Source organism: Monodelphis domestica, chromosome 7 (assembly GCF_027887165.1).
Source record: "Monodelphis domestica isolate mMonDom1 chromosome 7, mMonDom1.pri, whole genome shotgun sequence".
NCBI lineage: Eukaryota > Metazoa > Chordata > Mammalia > Didelphimorphia > Didelphidae > Monodelphis > Monodelphis domestica.
The window spans coordinates 165,495,666-165,514,149 of NC_077233.1; the positions used below are offsets into that span (position 1 = coordinate 165,495,666).

The following is an 18,484-nucleotide window of genomic DNA, read 5'->3' on the forward strand; positions in this document are numbered from 1 at the left end:
GTTTAATTAAGATGAGGTCTCTGCCAACATTCTTGTTAAATAACGGAAGAAAAGTGCTCTAGCTGTCTCTCAGCCCATTCAATGGCTAAACCAATACCAAACAAATACACTTTAAATCCTAAAACATCAAGTTGCCAAGGAATTATCCAAAAAATGTTTATTTGTCCAGGAATTTTACTGTCTAGAATTTTTTTAATAGTATTGGCTGTGCATTGGCCATGGCTTGGACAGCTGCTTACTTTACCTTGTGGAGACTTTTATTATAATGCTAATGTTTAGACATGATTTAACCAAAATGGTTAGTTTGTTTTCGTGGTTTGATCTTTTAATACTTCAGTAGTAAGAGGAAAATAAGAAGGAATTAAATTCAGAAAAGATTTCTAAAAATAAAAGGACTATTCTAGGCTTAGAGTCAGCTATCAAAGGACCAATTCAATTTAACAAATATTTATTAAGTCATTCAGTCATGCCCAACTCTTCATGGCCCTGTGGACCATAATGTCCATGGGGTTTTCTTGTCAAAGATACTGGAGTGGTGTTTGCCATTTCCTTCTCCAGTAGCTTAGGGCAAATACAGGTTAAGTGACTTGCCCAGAGTCACACAGCTAGCTTCTGATACATACACTAGGCAAGCCACTAATCCTTGAAATGCAACTTTATTGAACTAAATTAACTAAACTAAATAAAACTGAAGAGGTAACTTTATAAAACAAAATTAAGGAACAGTGTGTCAAACTGCATTACTGGAGAGTTTCCTCACCAGCAATTTCCTGCATCAATAAATCACAGAACTAGACAAAAAAAAAACTGTTAATGGGACCTTGGAAACACACACTCATTCACAGAGCATTTTAGAGCCAGAATGCTCCTTAGAGACCATCTCATCCTATTCTATTCTATTCTCTCTATTCTATTCTATATCTGACTCTATTCTAAAGATATGGAAACTGACAGAAGCCCAAAACTCAAAATCATTTCTCCCAGCAACCCAAGTCTCTTGACTTTTAATCTATTTCTTTTTGTAACCCCGTCTTACTCCTATTATTTGTGATTAAAGAGAGGCTAAAAAGTACTATCCTTCAGCAAGAATTATTTAAATGATCAATAAAATGTTTATTGTGCTATAATAATGATATGTAAGTCACTGCTAAGTTTCTTTTTTTTTAAACCCTGACCTTCCATCTTGGAATCAATACTGTATATCAGTTCCAAGGCAGAAGAGTGGTAAGGGCTAGGCAATGGGGGTTAAGTGACTTTCCCAGGGTCACACAGCTGGGAAGTGTCTGAGGCCAGATTTGAATCAAAGATCTTCCATCTTTAGGCCTGGCTCTCCATCCACTGAGCTACCCAGCTGTCCCCATTGCTAAGTTTCTTATTTAACTGAGTATCATGGCATACAATTTGTTGTCCAGTATTGTCGAACTCTCTGTGCCCCCTTTGAGGTTTTCTTGGCAAAGATCCTAGAGTGGTTTGCCATTTCCTTCTCCAGCTCATTTTATAGATGAGAAGCTGAGACAAAGGGGGTTAAATGACTTGCCCAGGGTGAATTTCTGAGCCCAGACTTGAATTCAGGGAGATAAATTTCTCCGATTCCAGGCCTGGCCCTCTCCCCACTGCGGGCCACTCAGCTGCCCTGGCATAGAGGACAATCAAGTGGGAGGCCACTGACGGATTTACCATTCAATGCTCCTTTAGCCCTCCTCATATAGTCTTGCTCCCTCGTCTATCAATTAATGAAAAGCATTTATTAAGTACCTATTATTTACCAGGTCATAAGCAATGCCGTGGATATATAAGAAAAAGAAGGAAACAATTTCTGTTTTCAAGGAACTTACATTCTAATAGGGGTGACAACTATTTAAGTATCATGTATCTAGGTAAGCATTTAAGTACTCTCTGGAACCACTACCAAATGAATATAAAGAGAATAAAAATAAGCAGTTTTAATGAGAAGGGACTAGCAATTCAGATAAAATAGGGAGCCATTTAGAAGATGAAAGAAGAGGGTTCTGAGGCTGAGTTGAGAAAGGAGGATGTTCTGAGGACGGAGAACCAAAATCACCAGGATGGGAGACGCCGTATCAATAGTTTAGATCTCAGAAGGAAACCTGGATAGAAACGAATATACGATGAGTCTAGAAAGCTAGAAGGCAGGCTGTAAAGAGCTTCCAAAGCTAAGCAGAGAAGTTTGTATCTTTCTGAGAGGCCGTCGGAAGCACAGGAATTGATTCTGTAGGGGAGTGAAATGGTCCGATCGATATCTCGGAAAATCAGTTTGGCAGCTGTGTGAAGGATGGACCAGACGTGAGGGAAGGGTGGAGGCAGGAGGACCAATTAGGAGGCTGAGCCTGGCTGGGTCTGTACAAAGGGAAGGGGAAGAGTGCGAGAGATGTTGGAGTAATCCCTTCCAACACTGACCTTTGGAAATTCTTCCTCCCGGCTCCATCGCAACCTTTACTTTCTCCAAAGCTCGCTCCCCTAGAAGTTATATCGCTGCACAAATCTAGGGGAACTGCTGACTCTTTGGAACACTTGGGCTAAGCATTCACAATCAAAGGATACAAAAATGTTTACAGAATCAGCACTTTGGATCCAATGAAAAACATACTACAGTATACGGGATTACACATCCCATCTAGTGATTAACTGTGATGCTCCCTGGTAAATATGCCCAGTAAGTGGTTTCCTTTTTGAAATTATTCATTGCCAAAGGAGCTCCTCATCAATAAACCTTTTAAAATAGATTTTTCTTGATTTTTTTTCAGATTTCAGCTCAGTTTATTGCAACCAAGTGAACTTGACCAAGCCAAGGGCTCACATGCTTCACTGTTTAAAAAGGTATTTATTTTGTGAATCTTTGCATTTGCATTGTTGAGAGTGTTTTTTTCTAGTTACTTAACTGCATCAGATCCTGTTAAGTCTGATCATGTAAGTTCTGCATTCTTTTTATTGTAATATTTCATTCCATTCATGTACATTTGGCGTCTCCAGCCCCACAAAGTCCTGCTATAAAGGTTTTGATTTATAAGGAGAAAAAAAAGGTATTTTTAAAAACAATTCTTTGGCTAAATGAATAAACAAAAAAAACACACATTTCTGATCCTACACTAATCTATACTGTCTGGATGAAAAAAAAATCACTGATAGGTCCACCTATCTAAGGACTGAAGGAACCCTAGAGATAGATCATCTAAATGCAGAATTCTTGACACTGAGGTTATTGAAATGGCTGTTTGGGAGAATAAAAAAAATCTTTATATTCTCGTCACTATATTTCAATGTAATCAGTTTCCATTTTTGCTCCTATGCATTTTGTTGCATACATTTTAAAACATTCTTTTGAGAAGAGTTCCACAGGTTTAACCAGATTTTCAAAGGGTTCCATGACTGGAAAAAAAAAAGGTTCAGAATTCCTGGTGTTGTCCAACCCCTTCATTTTAAAGATGAAGATATGGAGGGCCAAGGTGGTTTGCCCAAGATCACACAGGAACCCAGGCAAAGAGCCAGAACAAACATCCCCACCCAAAGAGAGCACCGGGATAAAACTGGGCATTTTTGTCATCCCTTGCTCTAATCTAGAGAGCTCACCTGAAAACTATTTCTTCACCTTTGGGCAATTTAACCTTGATTCATGGCAATGGACTTAAGAGTAAGACAGGAAAAAAAGCAATCAAATAAGAAGCATTTATAAAGCACCTGTTATATTTGATCAATCTACTAAGCATGGAGAAAAGGATAGAAATATAAAGAATGAAACAATCCCAACTTTCAAGGCTAACTCATCAGCATTATATCATAGGACAAAAGATAACAAAAATATTCATTTCTTGATAAGCAAGCCGATTTCAGGAAAAACTGGAGAGATCTGTGGGAACAGATACAGAGTGAAATGAGCAGAACTGGGTGAGCACTGTACACAGTATCAAGCAATATCAGACGATGATTATCTGTAAAAATGTGGCTGGATTGAAAGACTTGGGACAGGGAATGCTCTCCACCTCCAGAGAAAGAACTGCTGGAGTCAGCTTTCCCATCAGAGTATTTATGGCTTTATTTGGGGGTTTGGGCTATGTATGACTTTGATCAAGTGTGTTTTGCATGACAATGAAAATGGAAAACAATTTTTAAGAATATTTATTTCCTTAGGTCTTGACCAATGATATGTGTAAAACCCAGTGGAATTGCTTGTTGTCTACTGGAGCGGGGAGGGAAGAGGGGAAGGAAAGAACAGGAATCTTGTAACCATGGAAAAATATTCTAAATTAATTAAATAAATAAATGTTTTTTAAATAAATGTTAAGTTTTATGTTTTTCATGATAATACTTGTATAGGCCAGATTGAATTGCTTATTGGATTCAGGAGGTGGAAAGAAGAAGGGAGGGAGGCAATTTGGATTATTTAATTTCTGAAAACTCATGTGGAAATTTATAATTAAAATAAACATTTCAAATTTTTAAAAAAGAGAATATTCACTTCTTAAGGGGCAGACACCAAGTCTCTAGAAGCCATAGAGTTGTCCAGCCCTGGAATCAGGGATCCCTGAATTCAAATCCTGTCTCTGTCACTTGTGGATAAAAGTTGGGCCTAGATTTGTGATTCTGAAAGAGGAAATTTCCGGATAAGGAAACCCTACAAATACAGGTCAACATCTTCTCTGCAGATTTGTAGTTTGTTTATTTTTTTAAAAAACCTTCATCTTCGGTCTTAGAACCAATACTAAGAAAAATTCCAAGGGAGAAAAGAAAAATTCCAAGGGAGAAGCACAGTCAGGGCTGCTCAATTGGGGTTTAGGGACCTCGGAGAGCTCTGAGGTGTCTAAGATTAGATTTGAACCCTGGTCCTCCTGACTCTGTGCCTGTCTCTCTATCCACTGAACCCCCTATCTGCCCCCAGGCTTACAGTCTTTAAAAGTTGTCCAAAATACATAAAGAGGTTAAGTGACTTGATCAGTAGATGTCCAAGTTCAGTTGGTCAACTAACATTGATAAAGCACCCACTAAGTGCTAAATGATGAGGATACAGAGAAAGTCAAGACAATCCCAGCTCTCAGGAGCTCACAGTCAAAGGGGGGGAGACAAGATGCAAACAACTAAAAATATACAAGATTTAACAGGAGTAAATCTCAGAAGGAAGGCACTAGCAGGAAGAGTGACGGAGAAAGGCTTTGCTAGAGAAGATGGGGCTTTTTGGCTGAGGCTTGAGGGAAGCCAGGAGGCAGGAGGGCGAGAATAGTCAGAAAGAAGGCATCATAGGGAAATGAAGTGTCAACTAAAAGAAGATCCCAGAGCAAGGGGTGAAGGGGTACTCAAATAAACCTGAACCCAAGTCTTTTGGGCCACTTCACTTTGTGTCTTTCTCAGCCTCAGTTTTTTCTCCTGTAAAACAGGCACAATAATACCTGTCCTAAGTACTTCCTGTGGTCCTTATGAAAGCCACATGAAATAATTGCACACACAGTGTTTTCCAAGCCTTCAAGTGCAATAGATAAATGTTAGCTGTTATTACTGCCTCCTCTTGGCACTTTAAAATTCCAAGCTTCCAAGGACCAGAATAATATCCATTCATCTTGGGTCTTGCACAAGGGAAATCTTAATAAATGTTTATCGAATTGGACTGAGAGTTTTGTGCACTAAATAACTAAGGGTCCTTATGAAGGATTTCAGTGTTAATCACTACTCTTTTCAGACATGAGGAGGAGCAGGGACCACATTTAATTCTTGAAGAATTATCCATTCCTGAAAATGTCATCATCCTCATCACCCATCACCATCATTTATCCAGCTGTTTTAGCCAACTGCCTTGACTTACAGGATGAGTTGTCAACTGTTTAATGTTTCCTCTTTAAGCAATAATAATTGCTGAATAATAGTAGCTCTGGGGTTTCCCTCATTCACCAGAAGGTCACCTGAGGTCTGCACACCCCCCAGGACACCCGTCTCTCCATCCTCCAGAACTGAGACTGTAGGAGCTCATTTAAGCAAACTCCTTTTTTTTTTTTTAATAAATCCAAGATGCTCACTCACTTGAAAAAGATAAAGAGGGAGCATTCCAAGGATATTCCTGTCCCGGTGCCACCATTCAGGGCGTTCGGTTTTCCACACTTATTAGAGCTAACTCAGCAACAGCCCTGCCATGCTGACTTCTCTCCCAGTGAACTACAGTAAGGAGGTGAAACATGTGTCTGCAATTCCCTGCTGTTCCTGGGCAGCCTCCATCAGGTGCAAAAATCAGTGAGAGGTTCTTGATACTCAGGTTATTAAACACTAGAATAGACCCCTAGAGGAGGCTGGAAATCGCATGATATGATAGAATTTGAGGACAGGAAGGAAGGGATCTTGGCAAACATCATGTCCAACCTCCTTGTTTTTCAAATGAGGGAACTGAAGTTTGGAAAAGTCAAATTACACAAATCATTTAGTAATCTCAAAATTGGGTATTCTGACTCCTAGATTGGTGTTTTTTTCTCCTAAAAGTTAGTTTTTTCATTTATAATATTTTTCTATGGTTACATGATTCATGATTCCCTCCTCCCCTACCCCTTCCTGGAGCTAATAAGCAATTCCACTGAGTTATACATGTATCATTGTTCAAAAGCTATTTCCATGTTATTCATGTTTGCAGTAGAGTGATCCTTTAACACCAAAACCCTAATCATATCCCTATAGAACTAGGTGATTGATCCTATGTTTTTCTTCTCCGTTTCTGTTCCCACAGTTCTAAAAGTTACTTTTTTTAAAGAAGGGGAAGAGGGAGGTTTTCATTCCTTAAAGATGAGAATTAAGGTGGACTTTCCTTCGGAGGGGAATGTATAGCATATAAAAGTTGGTTCCTAAACCTGTGATTCTGTGAAAGGAGGGGGAAAAGGAACAAATTAAGAAGAAGAATAAAATCTTCCCAAGGACTTGTGAGAAAGAATGCTATCCACATCTAGAAAAAGAAATGTAGGAGTAGAAATTCAGAGAAAAACATATATTTATATAGGTGTATGATTTGGGGTTTTTGGTTTTAAAAGATGACTCTATTACAAAAATGAAAAATATGGAAATGGGCTTTAAGTGATAATATATGTATAACCCAGTGGAATTGCTTGTCAACTCTGGGGGGGGGGGAGAGAAGAGGGGAAGGAGACAAGAATCATGTAACCATGAGGAAAAATAAATTTAAATAAGCATTTTTTAAAAACCCTCCCAGGCCTTTCTAGTAAGAAATGTATTCTTCTGTTGGAAAAAAAAAAGACACAAAAATCTTTGTTTAGTTAAACCAAATGGAAACTTTTGGGACTAATGACTCTTAGCCCCTGCTACTCCAATGTGTTGGAAATTCTTTAAAATTTTTTGTGATTTTGTGATCTCAAAGCATGATTATTGGTTGACTTTGATTTTTTTTAATATATCATACACAGCTTTTCTGAGAGAAAGGAAGGTGTCCCAAAGAAATGATGGCTGGACTTTCTGAACTAAAAATCAGGATAAGTGATCTAATGTTTTTTTTAAAGCCTTGTTAAAAAAAAAAAGTTTCCTTTTGAAAAAGGATTATTCTAAAATATCTTGAAGGTATGGCCATAATACCCTAAGTCTAAGAACAAGCCCTAGCAACTCTAAAGAAATTGTAAACAAACAGCAGTCTTGGACCTAAAATTCTATTGCTTCATTTTCCAAACTCTTCTGCAATTAGACTTTTTATTCTTTGTTGGCTCCCCGAAGACAGAAGCATAAATATAAGCCCTACTGGATGTATGTAGCTGAGCTAAGGAAGACTTATGGCCTTTAAAGAATGTTTTCACTTCATGATAGAGAAAGAGAAAAGAGGGTTAAAAGAGCAGAGAATTCTTATCAGTTCTTTCAGATGAGTCCCCAAATAGCTGTGTTTTCACCAGCTGCCCTGCCTTAAATCATGTGCTTCCATTGTACAACTTAAAGCAAAATGGAGAAATTTAATCTGGCTGTGTCTATCAACCATCTTTGTGCAGAGTTGGTGGTACCATAAAAACATTCTGCTAGTGCCTTGATTATTTATGAATATTATACCGAAAGCAGATTCCTCCAGGGGAATCAAGACTGGCAAATGGGACTCAGAAATTAAATCCCGCCTATATTTCCACCTTCTAAAGTAAACTATTTTTCTGGTACAAAGTCGTGTAACAGTTCCCACAAGAAACCGAGGTATGCTCTTTCATTCAGTATGTGCCCGGCACACCAGAAATGGGTTTGAATGAAATGGTATGATTATTCCCCAAAGCCCAGTCATCTACATCAGCATCGGGTAGGGAAGAGAGAAGGCGTTCCCTGCAAGGAGGAAATCTTAAAAGGGTGCTGCAAATTATGTCGAGGAGGGAGCGAGTTTCTTGGGGAGTGGAGGGGGCAACCTCCCTGAAATAGGGTCGGACTAGGCAAAGATACACACTGTGTCTCTCTCGCCCGCCCTCCCCCCTCCCCCCACCACGCGCCTTATTCCCATAAGCCAAAATGCACCTTGGCCCAGAGGCTGCCTCTTCTCAAACTTCAGCCAGAAAGAACTAACTGCACAACTATGCAAAACGACGCTTCTTCCCCCACCCCCACCCCACCGCATCCAAGCTTCCCTGGGCTCCTTGGCGGCGGCATCAAAGACTCCTTTCTCAGAAACACCCCGACGTGACAGCTCCTCTTTTAGCAACAGAAGCGGCGTGGTCCCCCGCACCCTTCCCAGCCTAGAAGGAGAGTCTGGAGCTCCCGGGGCTACCCGGGCAGGCGCGCACACGTACTCCCCACTCCCGGGGAAACTTCGCAGCTGTGCGTGCACCCCCGTAGTAAACGCAGCCGCTAGTGCAAATAGGAGCACGGGACTGGAAACTAGGGGGCTAGCCTAGTTAGACCAAGGCACAGGTGCACCGTGCACTGGCGTCCTAGGGAGGCTGGGGGCAGGGCGAGTTGGGAGTTAAGTTCAAGTGCACAGCGCCCCGGAGAGAGGGGGGAGGAAGGGAAGAATGCCCATTTCTCAGTCTGCTCAACAGCCCCCTGCCCGCGTGCGGGGACGCCCGCAGAGAGGAGGGGGTGGGGGATTGAGAGGAACAAGGAGACTGGGTGAATGAAAGTGCACCCCTCTTGGCTGGCTGAGGGAGGAAGAGAAGGGGCGAAAGGGGGGATGCACGAGCTGTCAGTGCTTCTAGAGGGAGGGGCGCATGCAGGTGTCAGTTGGAAGGGATTAGAGGGCTTGAGGGGCCGGGGTGAACCGGGAGGGCATTGCCATATGCCCGGCAGTCAATGCCCTAGCTCGGGATCTCTGGAGTATGGCTCCCACCCTCGAGGATGGAGAAGCGTAACTCCAGCAAGGAAATCGCCCCTTCCACATTTCTTTCCCTTTCCCGTTCCCTCCCATCCAAACCCTTAACCCACCGACCGCCTGTTCTCACTCCCACCGCCCTCACCTGGATCTGGCAGGAGATTTCGGAATCGTCCAACAGCCGGATGGTACATTTCATCTCCTGGCTGAGCGATTTGATGCTTGAGCTCCGAAAGCGGATCATTTTCATCGTCCTTCTGCCTCCCTGCACACAGTGGCAGGGGGCAAACATACACCGCGGCCCCGGGGAGCGGGAAACCTCCGGGAGACACCCACGCGGGCTGCCCGCGGAGCAGCAGCGGCAGCGGCAGCGACAGCGGCGGGAGGATGGGGCAGCGATCAGCTCCGGGGAGGCGGCGGCGGCGGCAGCGGCGGCGGGAGAGGCTGCCACTGGCCAGACATGCTGGTAGTGAGAGCGATGGCTGGTGATTCCCTCCCGCCCGCCCTGCTTCCCCCGCCTCCACCCCCCTGGCTCCCAGTCCCTTCCTTCTCTCCTCTCGCCAAAGAGAACCCGGGTTGGTGACGCCGTCACCGAAACACACACACACTGGCAAGGAGAAAGAGAGGGTGGGGGGTGGTGGAGAGGGTTCTGGGGATGAACCCGGAAAGAGAGAGGAGAGAGGGTGGGGGAGGGGAGAGAGAGAGAGAGAGAGAGAGAGAGAGAGAGAGAGAGAGAGAGAGAGAGAGAGAGAGAGAGATCCCTGTCTGTGATGCTGTTGCTGCTGCGTCAAGCTTTGCTCTGCTGTCTCCTGCTTAGCTTTAGCTTCTCTCCCTCCCCCAGCCAGCCTGTCTCCCTGCCTGTTTTCTCAGCATAACCTCCTCCCCTTTCTCAATCTCTCTCTCTCTCTCTCCTCCCCTCTTGTCCTTCTCTCTCTTCCTTCTCTCTTCTCCCTCTCCTATCTCCTCTTTCTTCTTCCTCTTCTCCTCCTCCTCCTCTTCCCCCTTCTCCCTCCCCTGTCTGTCTCTCTTCATCTCTCATCCACACTCTGCTCCCCTTCTCTTCTACAAAATATCTGACACACTTTACTCCAGCATGTTACAGAAGACTGAACTAAAAGGAGTTGGAACCCACACAAGTTCACCAGATAAGACAGGCTCGGCTAGGGAAAGATGAAAAAATGAGGAAGTTCCTCCAAAGTTAGGAGTTGTGTAGGGTCAAAAGTGACAGATAAATGCCCAAAGTGGCATTATGCTAAACAATGACATGAATTAACATAACAGCACTGTTACAAGGGGTGCAGGGGATCGTCCTTGGAGAATGGAAGACCTTAGTTCAAACACTTCCTAACTGTGTGACCCTGGGCTAGTCTCTTTAGCCCCCATTGCCTAGTCCTTACCACTCTTCTGCCTTAGAACCATTACATAGTAATGATTCTAAGATGGAGGGGAAGGATTTTTTTTTTTTGGTTAAGGAAAGAATGGGGGGAGGGTGCAGCTGGGATGCTCAGTGGATTGAGAGTCAGGCCCTGAGACAAGAGGTCCTGGGTTCAAATATGGCCTCAGACACTTCCCAGCTGTGTGACCCTGGACAAATCACTTAAGCCCCATTGCTTAGCCCTTACTACTCTTCTGCCTTAGAACTAATACACAGTATTGATTCTAAGACAGGCAGTAAAGGTTTTAAAAGGAAAGAATGTCTGATATCCCCAGTATTCAGCAAAGCATCTGATATTAGCAGATAGCTGATTGCTTCAACGGTTGGTATGCACAATAATATTTTTATTGGATTTTTAAAATCCTAACCTTAATGTCCTAGTCCTAGACTTTTCCCCACACAGTGGCAAAATGGTTGAAATAAATGTAGAGCTTCCAAATGCCAGTGTTGAAGGGGGCAATGATCCTCATTTATAAATATAAAGTCCAATATGTCAACATTTGAATTTACATCCCCTGACTTTAAAACAAAGCTCTTTCCGTTATATTATGCTGCTTCTCAACTCCTTGCTACACCTCTCATTTAGCTACGATCTCTTCCCAAGAATTCCCTACCCATTGCTCTCTGCATGGCCTTTAAAATTCCCATTGGCTCCTTCAAGAATATCTATCAGGCAGCAGCTCTTTGAACAGTACCAAATATCTATCCAGACTTCTCTCATCAGATGACTGAAATATTACTTTATAAGGAAGCCAAGTGGGTCTATTGCCAGGGTCTACAATGGGCAGCATCTCAAATTTATTAGTATGCTTTGTATTTTTAGGTTTGATGTCCCCTTTTTTGCTAGAAATAGGTGAGGAATAACAAGGAAGAAGAGAGAGAATCATGATCTCCTACCAAGTTGAAGCCATCTAGCTGGAGGAAGATTTTTACTCAACAGTTCCTATCCCAGAAAGGAAAACTGGGAGGGAGAGAGAGAGAGAGAGAGAGAGAGAGAGAGAGAGAGAGAGAGAGAGAGAGAGAGAGAGAGAGAGAGAGAGAGAGAGAGAGAGAGAGAGAGAGAGAGAGAGAGATGATGATGATGATGGATAGATGGATGGATGGAGATAGATGGATAGACAGACAGAGATAGAAAGATAGATGGATAGATGGATGGATGGAGATAGACAGACAGAGATAGATGATGGATAGATGGATGGAGATAGATAGATAGATAGATAGATAGATAGATAGATAGATGGATGGATAGATAGATGGAGATAGAGAGATTATGGATAGATGGATGGATGGAGATAGATGGATAGACAGACAGACAGACAGATAGAAGGATAGATAGAAAGATGATGGATAGATGAATGGATAGAAATAGACAGACAGAAAGACAGAGAGAGATGGATGGATAGATGGATGGATGGATATAGATAGATGGATAAATAGAGAGATAGAAAGATAGATGATGGATAGATGGATAGATGGAGATATAGAGAAAGAGAGAGAGAGAGAGAGAGAGAGAGAGAGAGAGAGAGAGACAGAAAGGAAGTATAATGCATAGAGCACCTAGGAAGACCTGAGTTCAAATATGGTTTCAGATTTTACTAGCTGTGACCCAAAGGCAAATTACTTAATTTCTCCCAGTCTAAATCTCCTTATCTGAAAAATGGGGATTTATGTTTTACATGATAGTACTTGTATAAACCAGATTGAATTGCTTACCAACTCTGGGATAGGGGAGGAAAGGGAGAAAGAGAGACAATTTGAATCATATAAATGTGGAAAACTTGTGTGGAAATTTATTACATGTAATTGGTAAAAAAATAAATAAATAATAAATAAATTGAAAAATGGGAATGATAATAGCATTTACCTCTGAAGAGGGTAAATGAGGGTAGTGTAGATAAAATTAAATACTATTTGTAAAGTGCTTTGAAAACTTTAAAGTACAATATAAATGTTAGCTATTGTTATTAATACTCAGGAGTCCCCCAATCAACTTAGTAAAGTTGAAGGATGAGTTCTTTGGTCAACTTAGTGAAGTCTAAGGATGGTCATTCTTTCTCTGGGACTTTTAGTATACTTCCTATTGAAGGTGCTTTCTGGATGTAAGCAGAAACACCTCCCTGAGGAAGAGATTTCCTCTGTCTCATCAACTGGAGATCTTGGTTGGCTCACATTGTATGGGGTCAAAATTATTTTCTTTCTGTTGGGCTGATAAAAGAGAGTCTTCATTTCGGACTTGGTCATTTTGGAAATATTTACCCTTACCTTTGGGGACTTAGATATGAACTCTATTAATTTCTATCCTAAGATTACCCAAGGAAACACTGCACTTAGGGATGGGAGCTGCCCCTGTGAATTCAATGATACAGGGATCTTTTGGGTGAGCCAACTCTCTACCAATGCAGATGGACACCTTCTCGGCAATGTATATAGTCCTAGAGAGTTACCTAAAGTGTTTTCAGGCTAAGTAACTTGCCCAAGGTTTCAGTGCCAATGTTTCACAAACAAATTTAAACCCAGGTCTTGCTGACATTTAAATCCAGCTGTCTTTTCACTATTCCACCTGGCCTCTGAAACTGAGCCCAGGCCCGAGAAGCCTATCAGCTCTAGGTTTGAGGCAGGGGTTTTAATTTTTTTAATGTTACATTCTGCAGTAGAAAGCAGGTGCTCTCCTTTCAGTAAAACAGCCTAAGGCTTTGCCCAAAGAAAGTTCTACCAGAAGTAAGCACAAGAACAGATGGCTCTATTAGCCTTGGGGTCTTGACTCCATCCAGTTCATTAACCATCCTTAAAGAACAAATACTCGGAACCATTGTGGATGTTCAAAAGAATATGGTGCACACTCAGAAGGCAATTTGAAAAGAACTCCAAAAGGGCGTTGAGCCCATGGATCATGGTTGGAATAAGCCCAACAACTCCCAAACTGACTACCCTGAAGGGACGTGACATTTTCAGACGTTTGAATTCTTAAGTGCTGTGGATACATTTGCCTGTCGCTCACTTTGAATGCTCTTCTTATTGTCCCTCATAAATGTAAAATTCCTTGTTGCAATATTTAAAAGTTTCCAATTACTAAAAATGAATATTTATTGTCTAGGTTGGCAGATTAGACTACACCACAATGAAAGATATTCTCTGGGCTCTCTAACTGCACCAGCAACCAGTCTGGTTGCTATCTTAGTGATACGTGCTATTAATAGAGTGTTTATTGACTGACTAATTAAACATGCTGACTTTTAATTAAGATAGACCACTCTCCATCAAATTCTATATACATTCTCCCCACATTCTTCGTTCTACTACTTTCTATTTGCTTCCCCCAACACTATCTAAATATTTCTCTCTCCCCTACCCCTATTTCGTTCCGCATGGATATCGTTTTTAAAATCTTTCTTTGATTAAATTCCAAGAGTCGCCAGCTCAACTACCATGGAGTTCACTGGACTATGGCAAAAAGTAGGCATTTAAAAAATATATATATAATATAAATATATGTGTATGTGCACTCTATTATATATACATATATATATATATATATATATTGTGGCTGCTTAACTTTCTGAAAAATCTATCTGCCTATCTAAGGCATTGTTAAGAAAGGATGCACAAGTATTTGATTTTTGACCATGAGGAGCCAACCTGAACAACTCAAGGAGACAGTCATAGGTGGGATCCAGTGCCAAGGCCTGGAAATAATTATAGGAAAAGTCATGGGAAGCAGATGTAGGAAAGACACCATTTAAGGTTTTTCTACTGGCAGGGTGGAGCCAGTTGTCAGGCAGGTAGTTGTTGAAACAAATTATATTTAACTTAATTACTTTCTATATAAACACAGCTTACACTCTTATCCAACAGGCCAATTTCTACACAATAAAAGGAAACTTTACCTAAAGTCCCAAATATCATAAAGACTAATCCAAGAAAAAGTTGCAACCCTAAAAAGAGATCTCTTAAATAATAATGACAGCAATAATAATTAGTCGTCTTTGTCACATTCAGGTTTACCAAGTACTTTGTAAACGTATGTTTTTTCCCTGGGAGGTAGGTGCTATTATTATCCCTATTTTACAGATGGGGAAACTAAGACAGGCAGAAGTTAAGGGAATTGTCAAGGGATGTACAATTAGTAGATCAATGTTTTTTTCTTCATTTTTCTCAATTACACATAGAAATAACTTTTTACAATTTTTTCGGACATTTTCCAATCCAAATTCTCTCCCCCCCCCCTCTTCTCTCTCCTCTCCTTGAGAAGGTAAATAATCTGAAACAGCTTATACCAGCACATCCATACAATATATAGTTCCATATTCCTCATGCTGTTAAAGAAGACACATATGGCACATATGGTGGAAATTCATGAAAAATATAAAGTGAAAAATAGTATGCCTCGATCTGCATTCAGTCTCCCATAGTTCCTTCAATGGCTGTGGATATTTTTCAGCTAGTGGGTTTTTGAAGCTCAGTTTGAACTCAGATATTTGTCACTCCGTGTCCAACATTCTAGGTACTATACCCCCAAATTGCTCATAAATATAGCATTAAGTATGGTTTTTTTCCTCTCAAAGAGTAAAAATACCAAAAAAAGTGAGAAATTATCAAGCAAAAAGTCTTTTTTATATTTTAACGATCATGAGGGAGATTTTTTTAGTCCTAGATCTTTATTTTTAATCTTATTTTGTGTCACGGAACCCTTGGCCAGTCTAAAGAAACTAATGGGTTGCTTCAAAAAATGATATTTTTATGACAGACTGCCAGGACCCTGGTATCAGGAAGACTATCTTCTTGAGTTCAAAGCTGTACTTAGACACTATGTGACCCTGGACAAGTCACTTAAACCCGTTTGCCTCACTTTCTTCATCTATAATATGAGCTGGAGAAGGTATGGCAAACCATTCCAATATCCTAGCCAAGAAGACCCCAAATAGGGTCACAAAGAGTCACACATGAATGATAAAAGATTGAACAATAAAAATAAAATACACAGGAGTACATAGGAAAACAATTATATTTAATAATAAGATTTTTTCCTATACTGGTACATAAACTCCCTGAAGTCTATCCATCCATTAACCCAAATCTGTGGCCCCCAAATCGAGAATCCCTATTCTATAATATATTCCCTTGAGCCTCAGTTTCCTTCATTGGAAAAGAAGAACAATTCTTATACCACCAATTTCACGGGGCTGTTAACTGAAACAAAATACACGTGAAAGCTTCGTAAACAGTAAAACACTATGTATACATGAACAGATGGGCATTTAGTAAATGCCTCTCAGACCGACTGGTTGAGAGGCCACTTCAATTTACAATTCAATGTAATAGCAAATTACAGAAAAGCTTCAGAATAAAACTGCAAGAAAAAATAATAAAGAAAACCATTTGTTGCTGATGTAGAAGGGCTTCCTGCCTGGGGTGGGAAGGCTATATGAGATAATGACCTCAAGGTCTCGCCCAGATTTAGAATTCTATAATCATAAGAACAAACAGTGATCTTCCCCCCCCCCCAATACACAGTATGACTAAATCTGTACCTGTGCAGTGTAATCTGAGGCAAATGTAATCTGATCCTTGACCCTGGCAGAGCTTTTAGGTACCATCACAAAGCCAGAACCCTCACAGGATAAGCAGGCCTGAGAAGGGCTCTGCAATCCCTCATCAGAAGGGCCAGTCCTCCCTGAACACCCCATCCACAGGCTCTTCGTCCATCTTTGGTGTCCACCTGCTGCTTAACTCTCACCGGTGATTCCAAGGAGCTGTAGCATGAGCAGCAGCCACACCGGTAAATAGTCATGGCAGGTGGGCTAACCCAGGTTGAGGATAACCAAAGGGCCACAAACCAATTGGTGAGTTAAGGGATGTCTACCCCCCAGCGTGTGGAGATTTCCCCAGATAGAATAGGAGGAGGAGAACAATTTGTTTCAATAGCCATAAAGGTGCCCGAATCAGGCCCTGCAGAGCACTTAGAGCATGGTCAGCCATAGGGGATGCCAAGGTCATCTCATATCCTCTATAAAAACAAAGAATAAAGGGGCAACTAGGTGGCTTGGCAAATTGAGAGCCAGGCTCAGAGATGGAAGATGCAAGCCTCAGACACTCCTTAACTGTGGAACCCCAGGCAAGTCATTTCACCCCATTGTCCAGCTTTTACCATTCCTCTGCCTTAGAATCAATAGTGAGTCTAAGACAGAAGGTAAGGGTTTGAAAAAAGAGAAAGGAAAGAAGGAAGGGAGAGGAGGGAGGGAGGAAGGAAGGAAGGAAGGAAGGAAGGAAGGAAGGAAGGAAGGAAGGAAGGAAGGAAGGAAGGAAGGAAGGAAGGAAGGAAGGAAGGAAGGAAGGAAGGAAGGAAGGAAGGAAGGAAGGAAGGAAGGAAGGAAGAAAAAGAAAGAAAATGTGGAAGGAATAACAACATCATGGGGGTCCTGCCTGCTTAGGATTCTATCCTCCTTCTCCCTCAGGAAGAATCTCTTGGCTCCCCTTCTATCTTCCCCATTAATGCTGTCCCATTACCTATCCCATTCCCTTCCAGTCCTTCCAGGTAAACCCTCTAATAAACTAATTCCTCACTAGGTACCAATAGATAATAATGGCTTAGTACACAGGAGAGATGTATAATGGATAGAGTGCTGGACCTGAAATCAGAAAGATTTGAGAATAAATCTTACCACAGATTCTTATTAGTTGAGTTAAGCCTGGACTTCTTCTGTGTCTTTCTCAGTTTCCTCATCTGTAAAATGAGAATAACAACCCCTCCCTCTCAGGGTTACTCTGAGGATCAAATGAGATAATATTTGTACAGCACTATCTAAATGCTAGTTACTATTCTACATGTTCCCATAACAAAGAACCTCTCTCCTCAAAGGTCTTTGGTAGTGTCCTAAAGGATGGGTGAGACACTAGATCCATGATGGTGAATCTATGGTACATGTGCCAGAAAGGGCACGCAGAGCCCTCTCTGTGGGCGTGCCTGCCATCACCTGCCAGAGTTTGTTACTAGAAACTTCGCCAGAAGGACTGGGACAGAGCTGTGCTCCTCCCCCTTTCCATGTGCCTGAGGACATTCCTCACCTCCCCTGCCCCTCTGCCCAGCAGCCAGTGGGAGCGCTTCCTCCCTCCCTGTCTGGGGCAGAGGGGGAGGTAAGCTGGGGGGGTCATGGCATGGCACTCAGTCTGGGGGGGCCTGGCACTCCATCTCTAAAAGGTTCGCCATCACTGCACTAGATGGATAATCTCTTTTGGGGAACAGAACCCCAAGTGGCCACTTGAGAGGCCCAAAGCTCAGGGCTCTGGTGACTTAGTCAAAAATGGGGAAAAGAGATCCTCACTTCTAGCATTCTGTGAAACTGGGCTCTCATCAGACCATGCAGCTGGATCCTGACAAGTGAATGATCTTTCTGTTTTGGGAGGAGGGTTAGAAGAAGTTGTTAGGTCAGTAAAAACTTACCAAGCACCTTCTTGTGCCAGACACTCACTCTATGGAAGCAAACCCTGGATTTCATGGATATGGGGAACTCCCTCCACAGATGCAAATAGGCACTTATTGGCAACTAGGTTGCCTTAGAACAGAGAATTGCATGGTGCACTGGGAGGTCAAGCAATTTGCCCTGGGTCACACAGCCAGTATATGTCAGAAGTAGTATTTGAACTCAGGGCTCCCTGCCCGAGAAGCCCACTTTTTATCACCCTCTACATCACAAGCTCTCTAGGGTTTAGCTGTTGCCCTCTCAAATCAGGAAGCTCAGAAGGATTTGTTAAGCACCCACGATGTGCCAGGTGCAAGAGATGCAAAGACA

The 18,484-nt window shown here is 42.0% G+C and overlaps 1 protein-coding gene across 1 annotated transcript in view; it reads right to left on the reverse strand.

Moving 5' to 3' along the window:
* Positions 1 to 10,218, reverse strand: part of FRMD3 (FERM domain containing 3) — a 339,234-nt gene extending 329,016 nt beyond the window's left edge. Inside the window, exon 1 of the mRNA XM_056806290.1 lies at positions 9,408 to 10,218. Coding sequence (XP_056662268.1) covers positions 9,408 to 9,554 — 147 coding nt within the window. The 5' untranslated portion in view covers positions 9,555 to 10,218. The remainder of the gene's footprint in view (positions 1 to 9,407) is intronic.
* Between the last annotated feature and the right edge of the window lie 8,266 nt (positions 10,219 to 18,484).